This window comes from Sebastes fasciatus, chromosome 23 (genome assembly GCF_043250625.1).
Source record: "Sebastes fasciatus isolate fSebFas1 chromosome 23, fSebFas1.pri, whole genome shotgun sequence".
NCBI lineage: Eukaryota > Metazoa > Chordata > Actinopteri > Perciformes > Sebastidae > Sebastes > Sebastes fasciatus.
This window is the reverse complement of record NC_133817.1, coordinates 5,766,761-5,782,532: the sequence shown is the minus strand read 5'-3', so window position 1 is coordinate 5,782,532 and position 15,772 is coordinate 5,766,761. Positions and strand designations below refer to the sequence as shown.

Sequence of the window (15,772 nt, the reverse complement as noted above, 5' to 3'; positions counted from 1 at the left end):
ATGTAGTAAAAGTAGCATGAGTAGAGGTAGTAGTACAAGTAGTATAAGTATAGTAATTCTGTTTTAGCAGTAACATCTATCCATGTTTACTTCCTGTCAGCAAAGAGCTTAAAAGCAAAGAGACGAAAGTCCGGTGTTTTCTGACAACAGCCACTGCCGCAATTTTGGACTGAAAACGCTTGTTATATTTATAATATTTAATTTTTTAATTTATTAATTTTTTATCTTTTTATTGTTCAGCACAGGCCAATTATTCTGTTTTACTTTTGTACGGCACTTTGTAGGCGGACGTTAAACTGGCGTCCGTTAGTCGTCGCTTTCAGTCCAAAAAGGGCGGAAGCGTATAGCTTTACTTGCTGGGCGCTGACGTGGCAATGGAACGAACAATAGACTTTCCCTTCTTATCAATATACATTCTTTGCTTGTCAGCTTACGTCATTCATATTCGTACACTGCAACAGGAAATAAACTGGGACACACAGAGTATTAAACTCGAGGATTAATCCTTTAATAGTCATAATGTGACCTTAGATGTTCCCGTCATGATTAAAGAATGACTGGAACATTCTAATACTTCAGAACACTTAATGGTATTATTGTAGTATATTTATGGCTTTCCTTGCTAAAACCTATTATGACAATGTACCAGAGGGTTCCTGTGGTTTTCCAGGAGGGAGAGACTCTAGGTCATTGCTCTGTTTGTACACAAAGGCACGTCACTGAGCGTAAAAAGTCTCCACCTCCATTTAAACCACTCTGGCCACTCCTCCTCCTCTTCCTCTCTCTCTCTCACTCCTCCTCCTCCTCCACCCTCCTTCCCTGTAGGTCTGGGCTGATGCAATGCTCATCTTTATAAAAGGGTGAGTCCCCACCCCTCCTCCAGCAGAACACTCTTTTCTCTCCGAGCGCACACCGCATCTCTGGGAATTTGGCTTCTAAACAGATTTAAATCTTAAAATTTCTTGTGATTTTTACGCGTCTGTCGGTTTATTCTACCCAGAGTGTTTTTTATTTAGTATTACTTGACTTGAAAGGGTTCAGCCATAGTGTTTTGAGTCTATCGGCCTTTATCCATTCATCTGACAATTTAGTCAATAAACCTAATTCAATTTAATAAACCTAAATACACTCAAGGATCAGTCGGCTTTTTGTGAAGAAATCGTCCGGACATTTGGTGTTTTTTACTGAAAGGATTTTACAGGCATCCTGCCACATCTTCAACAAGGTAAGAATGGCATCTCATCATTTACTGTCAGTAAATTACCGGATGTAGGCGGCTCAGTATTGGAAAGATAATTCAAAAGCTTGATACACTTTTTTGGTTTGCTTCTTTTTTTAAAAACAAAAAGAAATCTTTTGTTTGTGTTTTGATAATGAAAAGTGGATGTTGCCAGCTCCTTTAAGTCAGTATTAAATCTGCTCTATTAGGGTGTGTGTGTGGATCTATTTCTAAAGCACAGCAAGACATTTTTTTATTTTTTTCTGAGAGGCCTGATGCATTATGTCTTACCATAAATAAATAAATAATGTGACAGTGATGCTGCAGTGCTTGACGGACTCCTGTCTGGAGGGTTGTCATTGCCACACAGGTGATTATTATTGAAACACAATGGAGAAAGTGGAGTGAGGAAATAATGTAAACCCAGCTCTGTGTGTCATCAGACAAAAAAAAAAAAAAGAGGAAATAATCACAAACCCCTCTGAGCGCGAGACTCTGCGCAAAATGGAAAGCCATGCCCATAAAGAGACAACACGTGCCATTGTTTCCATTTGGAGCCGGCCATGGAAATAATGTCATTAAATGGACTTTGCACTCCACATGTGCCATTCAGCCAAGAGAGAGACATATATTACATCACAGATTTAATATCCACATGTTTTTGATTTAGTGTCACCTTATTGTGGTTTATACAATGTCTGTTCTGTGTGTGCGTTAAGACGCTGATGACACACCCTTATACACTTCTAAAATGATTTTTGGAGGTAAATGTGCGCACAGTCAGCCGTGTGTACTGCGGCTTTTTTTTGTGTCATTCAATGTCTCCATCTGAGGCTGAGGTGAAGTTGGGTGGACTCGGATGCCGGTCTGGTATTTTTCCACTGCCGGTGCGTCACCCCTCCCTTCTTTCTTCTCTCCCCCCATCCTCCATCCCTCCTCCTCTCTCTAAAGAAAAGTCACATGACCAGAGATTCATGAGGCGCGCTCCCGCCCTGCTCACTGTAATATTGATTATTCTAAGGGGAGCGTGAACGCGCACTGCTAGAAATAAAAGACGCAGGACGCAGATAATAATATAAATTCAATTTGTTGTTGTTTTTTGTTGTTGTTCTTCTTTGAGGTATTTATTTATTTAGTCTTATCTTTTATTTTCTTTATTTTCTTTGTTAGATATGTGAAATACATGAAATTATGACTAAACATCTCATTGTATAATTTAATTATTAATATTGTTAGTCTTTCTGTATATGTATATATGTTTATATATGTCTATATGTAAAATTCAATAAAAATATTGTTTAAAAAAAATATATAAATTAAATTTGCTTTTCTCTCCTCAGCATGAAGCAGCCTGCCAGAACTGAGATGAGCCGTTTCAACATCTCTCCGGAGGATGACAGCAGCAGCACCAACAGCAACGACTACACCTACCAGGACTGTCCCAAGAAGGTCCCACTGGGCGGGTAAGACCGGCTTTAAAATAAATATCTCATCAATATATAAATGTTTTTTATTCTTTCCCACTCACAATGTTGTTTGGTTACGATGTTCAGAAGTTTTAAATCATTATCACTATTATGTGGTCATATTATTTCTTTACATTAATCTTGTCTCTGGGTGGAGGCTTCAGATAAGCCCAGTGGGTTTTTTGCCTCTTCCTGCACTGTATATTATTCATTTAGTTTTATTTTGTTATGTTGTATAGTCTTAAATTGTGCAAAAAAAAAAAAGAAAAGAAAAAAATAACAACATATAGAGAGGCGAAGCCCCGCCTTTTCCAGTGGACCCTTATTTTGGTAAAAAAATATGACTGGAAGTCAACAACGAGGGACAAATATTTTTTTTAATCCGGTCAAATTGCGCCATGAAATACACATAATAATGTTTGTCGATTTAAAAGATAAAAAGATTTGATAAAATAAAAACGTTGTTGTAGCGTTGTAACGTTGTAACGTTGTAACGTTGTAACGTTAGCTTACCAAACACACAATAACGGTAGCTTCAGCGAGAGTGACGTCACTTACGCAACTTTTAGGGTGTGTAGTCTTTCTTATTAATAACTCGTACCTCTGTAAATGAACATCGAGTTCAATAAAGAAAGCATAAAAAAAGAAAAGAAAATGTAATTACGGATTTTCTTGACTTGCAAAATCATCAATGGCACAATTCAAACAGGATAAAAAAAATATTTGTCTCTCTACATTGACTACCATTCATATTGTTTCCAAAATAAGGTCCCATGGGGTGGGACTTTGCATCTCTATTAGAAAAAAAACAGCCCTTATTTTGAACTATACGTCCTGTATACGCATTAATTCTTCTGTCTTTTCTTCCTTTTTAAAGCCAATACTCTGACATAGAAGCAGAGAGTCAGAACTTCCTCCCTGAACACAACCTGGGCAAGAAGAAGTATCAGACTGAATATGTAAGAGCCTCTCCCTCTTCCTCCGACACGTTTATCTTGCTTTGCATGTCATTTTTGTTGTTGCCTAATCTAACCGTGACCTTCTTTTATTTTCCCACAGCACCAAGGCAATGCCTCCTTTGGCATGTCCGTCTTCAACCTGGGCAACGCCATCATGGGCAGCGGCATCCTGGGTCTGTCCTACGCTATGGCCAACACTGGCATCGCCCTGTTTGTGTAAGTTTTGACGTCCTTTATTCACTTTGAAATGGAGATTAACAAATGGTGGTGACGCCAAGGCAATAACAAGTGCAAAACAACGTCAGGTCTTGAGGTAACAACACTGTAACATAAGAGGAAGAGGTTAAAAGTAAAGGAAAACCGCCACTTGAAAACGAGGGCATGGTTTTGTTTTTCATAATCTTGATCTGACGGAGGCGAACAGCAGCAGGTGTGGTTTTGTCTGTTGCGTCAAGGTTGCGGTTCGATATTGATGTGCCGAGCCTCCGCAGGGCTTTTTCTTTTTTCCCGCCAGCAGTGTGTCCTGACCCTGAGCAGCAGCAGCAGATTACAGCGGGGGTCGAGAGTTTACAAATGGTCATCGCTTGCAGTTTAAGCACTCGCTGTCATTGTTTGCTGTAGATCAAACTGTGAAGAGAGAGAGTCATTTTTAGTGGGAAAGTTCTTTGTTTTTTTATGATGAGAGCTCCCCCTATTGGTTATCCAGAGCAATTTGAGATCACAATGTCCTTTTATTTTAAGCCGTTTCTTTTCAGCTCCCTTCATTTTTTATTAGTGTCAGTTCAGCCCAGTTTCCTGAGGAAAAAACACCACTTATAACAGCACCTTTCCTCAAATCGAACGTAAGAAAAGCTGTCAAAAGATGCCACAACACAACACCCCAAATCATCTTACTGTCTCTGAGACACAAGCTGAAGCACCCAGGATGCAGAAACCAGCTAAAGAAAGACCAGTAAACTGAGAATATGAATATATGTTCTCATAGTAGGTTGCTAGATTACTCTGGGTGCCACTAAATGGCAGTTGCATGTCAGTCTACAAACACAGAGAGTGACGGGAGAAGCGGCTTAGCCGAGCTAATCCGGCCGCCTTTGGGTTATGTAAACTGAGAACTAAACGTACGCTCGCAGGAGAGGTCACGGCGTGGCTCTCTCTCTGTCAGCCCAGCAGCCGGCCAATCGGAGCCCTGCCATACGCAGGAAGACAGCTTGTCTGTTTGCATTTCGCAACGCCGTCTGGTTGCTCTTCTCATCAGCAATTACAGTTACAAAAAGTTAAGTAACCTCTCGTAGAACAAACTTAACTCCCCATGAGAGGTTATCCAAAGCATATATTTGTTGTACGGTGCAAAGCGATAAGGTTTTAATCATTATGATGTCAGAGAGCGAGAGGCAGGCGAGCGGCCAGAAAGAGGCTCAAAGCAGCTGGACGGTCACATACAGGGAGGAAACGGTCCCCAAATGGCATGGAGATACATTTCCATCTGGACTATTAATACCCGGCACATATTGCTGGCTCCGCAGCGGTCCAAGGGTGCTAACAGGATCCCGTACAGGGAAACCTTTCGTCCTTTGTAACCCTGCTGATGCTGCTCGTGACTCACAAAGAACCTGCAGGCGTTCAAGGTCTTTGCTGATCAGGCCGACAAAACGTGGGAGAATGCAGGTCTTTTCGTCACATCGGATGATTTTCCATCTGGTGAAAATCCTCTGATTGCTGACACTGAAGATAGTTTGAGATAATTATTCATTGGCCACTCCTTGAGGAAGTTTCTTGGCACGTTGAGGTCTTGAAGCAAGCAGAAAATATATGAAATCGTCTCGTCCTGCTGGCAGATTCTTCTTCATTAGATTTCATTTTACTATGGAGGACAAAACCTGCCAAAATAATAAATAATAAATAAGCAGGGAGGAGCAGCAGCAGGCCGATGACCCACTGTACGGAGCTGTGAATACAGAAATAAATAAGTTTGGGGAAATAAATAAGGGGTGAAATGCAAAGGGAAAATCGTGTAGAAATAAATTTTAAAAAAATAATAAATAAATACATGCATTTAAAAAGCAATATAAAATAAATACAAAAATAAATAAATAAAAAATAAATGCAAAAATAAAAAAATAATACAAATAAATAAATAAAAGTAAAAATTAAACAGAAGAGTATAAGCGAATTAATACAAAGATAAATAAATAAAGAAGCAATCATCAATTAATTAATGGCTACATTTATTTTTTATATTATTTTGACTACATTTAATGACATAATATATTTATTTAACGAGTCATTTATTTATTTATTCATTTAATTTTTATTTTGTCAGGCTTCGTCCTCCATACATTACAAGGGTACACTGGTGTAAGACGTCTTCTGTGACTTTCCCGTTAGCTAAATGTCAATGTGTTTGTTTGCCGCAGCCACGAAAATACATTTGTCATTGAATTGGCCTTTAAGGCCCCGTGTTCAATACACGTGTTCAGTCTAAAGATTAGTAACAGCAAAGCACCTCAGCATCGATCAAGACCAGTTTGTCATTGACTTTTTTGCATGTAATTTCCTTCTTGGTCACGATTCGACATTCAGCTAAAGATCCCTCTCGTCTTGTTTACAGGATTCTCCTCGTGGCCGTTGCCATCTTCTCCTTGTATTCTGTCCACTTGCTGCTGAAGACGGCCAACGAAGGAGGTGCACTGGTGTACGAGCAGCTGGGTTACAAAGCCTTCGGGATGCCGGGGAAACTCGCCGCCTCCATCTCCATCACCATGCAGAACATCGGAGGTGAGAGAGACTGAACCACTTTTCTTTATTTATCCACCGTGTGTTTATTCCACTACCAACACTGCCCCTCTGTGTCTAAACCGACTGCACGGGTGGAACAAAATTAAGAAAGGAAAACAGAAATCTTGACCCCGAATGGAAACCAGTGTGTGGTTTCTGGAACGTAGGGCAGCTTCCAGTAAAAACTTGAGTCATTCAACAAGAATGTCTTTTTTTTTTTATCCACACAGCCCCTCGCCAAATATTAGACATCACTATTTTGGCAGCGGAGTCTCCCTCATGGGCATGACTTGGCTTCCTTTACAGGGAAATATACTAACCTTCAGTGTTTGTCCTTACAGCCATGTCAAGCTACCTCTACATCGTCAAATACGAGCTGCCCATCGTCATTGAATCCTTTATGGGAAAAAGCAATGGGTGAGTGAACGAACATTTTAGTTTCCAATCTCTGAAAATACATTTCATCACCTGCAAGGTCTTGAAAAGTTGAAAACAAAGGTGTCTTTAAGTTAAAGGTGCCCGGAACCACTCATAAAACATTGCTCCATAGCACTAGTAGTGGTGAAAAAGTCAACAGGGTACCTTTAAGTTTCAGTTTTTAAACATTTAAGGCTTTACTTTAATCACTTCTTTGGTTTTCATATGTCATATTGATTCATTTTAGTTGGCAGAAACAGGAAACAAGCATAGAAATATGAAAATCTAGTGCAGAAAACACTAAAGAATGTAGTAATAATGAGGTTTGATGATCAGATTTCCAAGAAATCGGTGATTAGATCATCCAGATCGGCCTCTGGCAAAGGAATAGATTTTGGTGGTGATTCAGATCGGACAATCGGACCATTATTTGCTGCCATAACTATTAACCAAATGTCAATATAGACTTCCTAAAAGGGCGTGTTTGCAGGGTCAGGATTCCAAGTAATTGGTGAAAGAACTGATTTTGGAAAGCTGTGTGTTCTAGCACAAAAAAAAAAAAAAAACAGAAAAAGTAAGCAGGAGTGCCACACTAAGCAAAATGGCTTCCATGCTGTTGTTTTTGAAGTGTCGGAGAAAGGGAAGAAGCGTCTTTGTCCTTCTGTTGGAGGAGGAGAGTGCGGGGGGGCGGGGGGAGTCTGGATGTTTTAAAGCGGTGGACAGAGCTCCCTCAGTCTATCCAAGCGGGCCCTTCAAAGAGCCCTTTTAGAAGACGCAGCAGCCCGGTGCCGCATCGAGACGGAGCGCGGCGTGAGCTCACCGCGATCTCGCTTCAAGTCTAAAAAATTGATGTGGTCGGGGCTCTCCTCAGTGCTGCTTTGTTGAAATCTATTTCTGTGAGCGATGCAGTCATCCTGCGCGAGCCCGGGTTGTGTCAGATGCTGGAGAGGAGTTTGATCAGGCCTTGAAAGATGTAAAAAGAGGATTGGATTGTGACAGAAAAGTGGATTTAATGTGATGTTTTCTGCACAGTGGAGCCAATTTTAGTGCTTTATTAGTGGTTAGCTGGTTAGTCGGTGTGACTTCAGCTTGGAAAGGGACGTAGGGCGTTGTTTCAACGTTAATATTAGATGAGGATGCATAGGGAAATAAGTGTTTTTTATCATTTATATGACACAGTAGTGCTAGCGAACATTGCAAAATAGCCTACTAAAGAAAATGGTGGAATGCCCCTTTAATATGACAGTCATGTAATGAGAAGTTAAAGGATATTGTATAATAAAGCAGGTTTGAGTGCTATATGAATACTGTGAAAGTATCGAACTCCACGGTGAAATACACACAGCCCGTATTCAGAAACTGTGCCTTTAAACGAGGATTTCTGTAACTTTGTGATGTCACAAATATACAATATTTAGACCATTACACAGTTTTATACGTAAACATTCTAAATGTGGCCAGGTTTATTTATTTGATTGTATTTATTGTGTCCCAGTTTATTTATTTATTTATTTTAATTCCATTGAAATTCGCTTAAACGGAGCGTTTCAGACAGAGGGTGAATACGGGTATATTCAGGCAGACAGTGTGACGAAAATAAAGGTTTTTTTGGAACATTAAAGCATGTAAACATGTTCTAGTAGAAACACAAAATAGAAATATGAACCTGAAAATTAGCATGATATGGGACCTTTAATTCATGAAGGTCTTAAAAACAGTATCACTAACTTGTTCTTGTTCCTGTTGCGTTACAGAGAATGGTACACCAACGGCGACTACCTGGTACTGCTGGTGACGGTCGTAATTATCCTGCCCCTGTCGCTGCTCAGGAACTTGGGTAAGCAGTGTGTGTCTGTTGTAAAACTGGAGGGTTGTTTAGAGGTCGTGACGCACTTTCTCAGAAATATTGCACAACTCGGAGTGAAGTCATAAACGGGAAACAAAGGAGCATTCTGCAGCTTTAAAATCTCGTAAAAAAAAAACAGTAGCTCATGTTTCTGTTTTTGCTCGCCCCCCCTCAGGTTACCTTGGTTACACTAGTGGTCTGTCCCTGCTCTGCATGGTGTTCTTTCTGATTGTGGTGAGTACAAACCCACCTGTTTCCTCATTCCTCACATGCACACCCCCTTTTGGCACATGAGCCAGCCTGTTGTGCCAGATGAGTCTTAGTCAGAGAACAGTTTTTCCGTGGCTCCCCTCACAGGAGAAGAGGTGGATTTACTTGCTGGGAAAAACAATAATAGCTGCAGTCATAAAACACTTGAAAGTTCGAGTGAAACCTGGCTGCGACATTGTTATCTTTTACGATCTGGTTTGAGATCTTGAAACAGATTTCTCACAGTGACGTTCAAGTGTGGGTTTTGTTTCCCGTAATGCTGTTTCGAAAAGACGAAAAACAACATCCGTTTAAAAATCTACTGCACGTCAGCTCAAAACATTAACCCTAAAATCTTGTTGTCCTCCAGGTGATCATCAAGAAGTTCCAGATCCCGTGCCCGCTCCCCGAGAACATCAACGCTCTGAACGAAACGATAAGCAAAATGATAAACACCACCCTGGCCCACCTGAACAGCACCGCCGTGGACTACAGCGAGGACGCTTGCACGCCGAAATACTTTGTCTTCAACTCTCAGGTAATGACACGCCAAACATCTTTCTAGAGGATTGAAATTTGTACTTAAAAAACTAAAAAATTGTGTAGAATATTTGGGAATCAATGTTAAATTTGTTTTTGTTTTTCGTTTTTTCCAGACCGTCTACGCCGTTCCCATCCTGACCTTCGCCTTCGTGTGCCACCCCGCCATCCTGCCCATGTACGAGGAGCTTAAAGAGTGAGTGCGCGCTACTTTCACGTCATCACCCAAACATACACGACTGTTTTCTTTCTTTTTTTGATCTCACATTTTACATAAAAACTAAATTAAACATCCCCTCTTCTCCCGCCTAAACAGCCGATCCCACCGAAAGATGCAGGGTGTTGCCAACGTGTCCTTCCTGGCCATGTTCATCATGTACCTGCTGGCTGCCCTCTTCGGATATCTGACCTTCAACAGTGAGTCTCTTTGACAGATAAAAAAAATTGAATGTGCATGTATAAATATACGTACGGTGGAACAGTTTTGGCATGTTGCTGATTCCGTAATCTACCTGAACTGTTTTTTTTAATTTCTTATTAAATTTGGCGTAGGTAATTTTGAGGCGTATATATGGCATCAAAAACATGCCAAAATTATTCAGGAACAGATGACTTAGAAAGCAACAAAGAGTTCATTGTACCAGCGTGGGTTTACGAGCAGTCATTGCCCCCGTCCAAAGTTACGACACGAAGCATCCACGTCCAAATTAAATAAAGAGTATCGCTCCACCTGACGCAGCTGTCCAGTGTTTGCGTTACTGTTTGTCATGCCAGGAACATCTGGTTGTACAAGACCTTGATAGCGAGAAAAGACTTCCTCCTCCGTCAGCAGAAACCCTGACGTGGGGGTTGGTGCACAGTTTAAGTCAGGGCACAAAGAGAGAGATTGATAAATCACTGTGACATCTGTTCTAACCTGTTCAGGACGACTGCAACAAAAGACGGTTTAAATGGAGGCAACAAATGTAATACAAGTACTCAAAGAAAGAGAGGGGTGCGGCACTTTGTAGAAGTCGAAAAATGTTTCACATACTTCTGAACACATTTGTAGCCAGAGGAGGTTTCACATATTTACTGAGGCAAACACCAAATAATATAAACTGTTATGCTCTAATGTCTTTATGAATGCGTGATATGTCGCGTTTGTGAATTGAGCTCTAAAGGGTCTGTACTGTCTTTCTTTCTCCACAGTTCACGTTGAGCCTGAGCTGCTGCACACCTATTCCAAGGTCTACAAATCTGATGTGCTCCTGCTGATCGTCCGCCTTGCCGTGCTGACCGCCGTCACCCTCACCGTCCCCGTGGTGCTTTTCCCCGTAAGTGTCAAAGAGGTCGAGCTGACGTTATTAATTATTATTATTGCTGCGGTGAATTCAGTGGCTCATGTATTCAACCTCTCTGTCCGTCGTAGATTCGCACCTCCGTCAACCAGCTCCTGTGCGCATCCAAGGAATTCAGCTGGATCCGCCACACCATCATCACCATGGTCCTGCTGGCCGGCACCAACACCCTGGTCATCTTCGTCCCCACCATCAGGGACATTTTTGGCTTCATCGGTGGGTTGTGTTAATGTGTGAATGATAATGCCATAAAAAAAAAACATATTCGAATACTAAAAATGAGACTAAAATTGCTAAATCTCTTCCCTTCAAACAGGCGCCTCTGCTGCTGCCATGCTCATCTTCATCCTGCCCTCGGCTTTCTACTTAAAACTGGTCAAGAAGGAGTCCATGAAGTCTGTGCAAAAGATCGGGGTAAGGAGTTAGTTCTTACGTCTACGTATATTTGAGAATTGTCACCAAAATACACCGTTTAAAGAAGCTTTTTAAGACTGTTCAAGTCACTTTGAAGCATTAGTGCAACATTTTGGATAATAGATTTATTTACTTTTCTTGTTGAGAGTTCGATCAGAGACCGACACCACTTAGAGAAACAGATAGCCTAAAGACAAAATTCACCCACCAGCACCTTTAAAGATCATTGATTCTGATCATTGTGACTGTTTCTTGGCCAATTTTATGCGAAGCTAACCATCTTATATTGAACATAAACACAGAGAATGACATCATCTAACTCTTGGCAAGAACGCGAATAAGCAAATTGTCGCTTTCTTCCTTAAATTTGCACGTTAGCTAAATGTGAACTCGTTCTCCTCTCCAGGCCACCGCCTTCTTGATATTGGGCTTCATGGTCATGACCGGCAGTATGACCCTCATCATCATGGACTGGATCCACAACGCCACAGCCAGCCCGGACGAACACCCCGACGGACACTAAAGCTCCGCCTCTCCTGCTTGAGCCGAGGAGCGAGCGAGGAGGCTCTCGGCTCTCGGACCTCGCTACGACCGTGCAACCCAACAAAAGATCTAAAAACCCCTAATGTAAAAGAAGAAAAAACAAACACAAGAACTCACTTGATGCTCGGCTTTGACTTTCCGAGCGACAAACCATGCCATTCCAAGAGAATGTATCGAACTTTGTACAGTATGCTGTTATAGGCCACAAAGATGGTGTTTTACTTGTTTCTTCTCTTTTTATTGTAACTTTTTTTCACTGTCGTTTTTGCTCGTTATTTTTTTTTTTTTATGTTCTTTTTTGTAGTTATGGTACAGCTGGAAACAAATATTTGAAAGGTGCCTCATAGCAGAGATGACATAGTCGTAGAGTTCAAAAATGCAGTTTACACTCAGGTACGGTGTTACGTGTGTGGCTGTGACCTCAGAGCTCGGCAACAACAAAAAATCCTGCTGAGAAACATGCGCGAAAATCTCCCCGAAGATTGACGAAGAGGCAACAGACTTGAAAGTTCATCCTCAAGGACGCATTAAAGTTCTTTCCAACATTTTTTTTTTTTTACTTTTGCCAAAAATGTATTCGTTACGCATTTTTGTATATTGAAAAAGCACTTACTGTTCAGCACACTTGTGGAGACAAAAAAAATAATTCACAGGCGAGGCCTACTACACCGCCTTTTCAGTATTCGTACCAAGGCTTTGTTACCTTGCTTATAGTGTCAGCTTTTCCTTGTAAAACCCCCCAATATAAAATCAACAGAACCTGCCTTTTCCAACCTGACACTGGGAGCTGCAGAGTCTCTCACAAAGAGGACTCTCTTGAAACTGTATTTACTCTTTATAACCTGCTGAAGATCTTGTTGGAATAGCGCGTTCAGCGACGACACTACTGCTTTGAGTCCTGGAGGCCGATCAGCCTCCAGAGAAACTTAATTTTTTTTTCTTTTCTGGGAGAATACTTTGAATTTGACCACACGCAGTGGTTGTAATATACCTGTTAAACTTGCAAAAAAACAAAACTCGAAGATAGGCGTGCTCTTAAAAAACACCAACAACCAAACGACAAACAGAGAAAGCTAAGGAGAGCATCTGTCACAATATTTTTGAGTGTTTTTTTTGCGTGCAGTTGCGCAGTTTTTCTGCTTTCGAAAAATGTTTCACAACAAAGAACTTGATAGCTCGACGCGGTTTTTCCCCGTCGAGTCGTGAACCGCTCATCTGACGGTTGCACTGTGCTTCCAACACTAACTTAACACATCACCAAACTGTTATTGTCCAACATCTATTTATGGAAGACCGTGAAATCAATGTAATTTAATCTATTTTACTATATTTATATAATATTGTATGTATATATATATGTATATATATCTATTGAGTTCAACTGTATATACGCTTTGTTTTGTTTGAACTTTTTTTTTTTTTACAATAATGCATTGGAGCTGTAAAACAAAAGCGAAAAAACCCCAAAGCTGGTGAATTTGTGATATTGAATTGGCTCCAATACACTGGAGCTGCAACTGTTCATCTCTGTTCAGACTGACTGAATTATCCTGCTGTGTTGATTCTGTGAAAACTGTGTTACATGTGGAAGCCACTAAAATACAGCGGCAGCAGTCTTGTTTCCGTTTTTTGGCCCCCCCCTGAACACGAACCCCCCGGATCAGCAAAATGTTCGTTACGCACATGTTGGTTGGAGAGTACGTCAGCCATCTCTTGACTTCAGGAGCAAAGAGGGCTTTGCCCACCAGTGTTACACTCTTGTTTCAGTGAAACATTATGTATATCCTGTAAATAATGTCCAATTAAAAATAGATAACAAAAAATTATCTGATCATATGTTGGTGTTTCTTTGTGTCCTCTGTGTCCTTTTCTTCTTTTTGATTGAGAAGAGTTTGTGAATGTGGTTTTTGAGGATTTACATCTTGACTTGACTCGACCAGCCGGTCGCTCAGCAATTTGTGAAACAGTCATGACAGGTGTTTTCAGTTAACCTGGCTGATTAGACCTGTTCTCAGGACTGTGTGGGCGTGTACAGACTCATTGTTTGCCATCTTCCAGGTAGCTTTGTTGCACCTCTTAGGGCGGTAAACGTTGATTGATCCTGAGGGAAATTCAAGTTTCCAGCATCACAGTTCCATAGTGCAAACATATTAGTAAAAAGACACAAGTAAGTATAAAAAAATATACCAGATATTAAAAAAAATAACAGCAGATGAATAAAATGTTAAAAATGAATATAGTGCAGGATAACAACTGAGATACGGAATTATTAAAAATGTGAATATAGTGCAGAAATTGATATAGTGCTGGATAATGTTTGTTTATTTGTTTATTTATTTTGCACAATTTAAGACTACACAACATAACAAAAAAATTAATGAATAATATACATAGTGCAGGAAGAGGCAAGAACACTACAGGGCGTTATAAAAACTCTTTTTAGGCGAAAATGCTTTTCAATTTCTTCTTAGAATAAAAGAAATATGTCCTTTTTCTTCATATACTTCTTTGATTTGAAGTAGTTTACAATTTCCGCATGAAGACATACACTAACAATGTTACACCTTTAATAATGGCTTTGGGCATCCTGTATTAAACTTAATATACTAAAGACAAACTCTGAATATATGGATGAGGAAGAGTTGCGTTAAGGGTTGGTTTATATTTATTCTTGAACTCCGGATGGATATTGTGGGTTGTAAATAAACTTGGGATGCTGTTCATATATTTAATTTGGGATGTAAATAAATCTGGGATAGTTTATATATTATATATTATATATCATTCTATGATATATGAGTTAATAGAGGACAAGTGAGAAAGGGGTATAGGGAAATATATGTTTTACTTCTACCTACTCCTTTTCGGACACTAATACTCTTGTTTTGTTTTTTATTAATTTGTATGTTTTTATTTATTTTTATGTTTGAAATAAAATGTCATTCATTCATTCATGCTTAAGAAATCCTCACTAATTTTTCTTCCTCTTTACTTTTCCTTTTCATAGAGTAATAACTGATAAATCCTAAAGATTTCCGAGTGTATAAAACAAATATTTGCTCTGTGCCTTCCACAAATAAAGTGACATAAACTGTCATGAATGTGGAGTTGTAATTATTCTCCAAAGGAATCTCATCAGTGGTAAAGCCACACGGGTGTTATCAGTTAACCTGGCTGATTAGACCTCTGCTCAGGACTGTGTGGGCAGTAAACACTAGGGGGGCGGAACAAATTACACCTTTAGCATTCTTATTGGTAGATGAATATATGTGAACTAATCGTAGCTCCACCTACCTTCAACCTGAGCAGCTGACCACCTGTGTGGGTGTTCAGAGGATTGAAGCATTATCTCCTGGGATGAACATCACTTTTCTCTTGACAACGCTGCTCCCTAGTGGTCATTTTAACCTTTTTTTAACCCGTACACATTAAATCTTATATATATTTATAGAACTCTGATAAAAGATGGACTAAACCTGGTTAATTTGGTTCCATCTTTAATATATTGTCTCTCTGCCACCTCCTTAACTAGTCAACCACATTAATTTCTCTAGCGCTCTAAGGCCGTGCACAACCAGGTTAACCATCCATCATGACTTTATAAAGAATACTAGATATTAAACCTATTTAAATAAAGCACCTTTCAACCTGTAACTGGTTGTTCCCTGTTTCTGACAGACAAGTTCGCAAAATCTAAAAATAATAATAATAATAGATCCAATAATTAACCCTAAGAGACCCATTTTTGTGAGCGACTTTGACAAGGGCCACATAGTGCTGTCTAGACGACTGGGTCAGAGCATCTCCAGAACTGCAGCTCTTGTGGGATGTTCCCGGTCTGCAGTGGTCAGGACCTACCAAAAGTGGTCCAAGGAAGGAAAACCGGTGAACCGGCAACAGGGTCAGACCCGAGGCTCATTGATGCACGTGAGGAGCGAAGGCTGGCCCGTGTTGTCCGATCCGATAGAAGAGCTGCTGGAGCTCAAACTGCTGAAAAAAGTTAA

The 15,772-nt window shown here is 40.2% G+C and overlaps 1 protein-coding gene across 2 annotated transcripts; it reads left to right on the top strand.

The window, feature by feature from the left end:
* Positions 1–881: 881 nt before the first annotated feature.
* On the top strand, positions 882–13,594 carry slc38a2 (solute carrier family 38 member 2). 2 transcript variants are annotated; one of them, XR_012592818.1, is made up of 15 exons: positions 882–1,225; positions 2,560–2,682; positions 3,563–3,644; positions 3,745–3,860; positions 6,253–6,419; positions 6,761–6,836; positions 8,591–8,673; positions 8,858–8,916; positions 9,302–9,469; positions 9,588–9,667; positions 9,788–9,888; positions 10,663–10,787; positions 10,883–11,027; positions 11,128–11,327; positions 11,498–11,621. XR_012592818.1 is itself a non-coding variant. In XM_074626479.1 (15 exons), exons 2-15 carry the CDS (start codon positions 2,561–2,563, stop codon positions 11,746–11,748), a joined length of 1,539 nt encoding a protein of 512 aa, XP_074482580.1. In that variant the 5' UTR covers positions 882–1,225; position 2,560; the 3' UTR covers positions 11,749–13,594. The 2 variants fall into 2 exon arrangements, 1 of the variants encoding a protein (XP_074482580.1); XM_074626479.1 differs by lacking the exon at positions 11,498–11,621 and adding an exon at positions 11,632–13,594 and having other exon boundaries at positions 11,128–11,225.
* Positions 13,595–15,772: the final 2,178 nt, after the last annotated feature.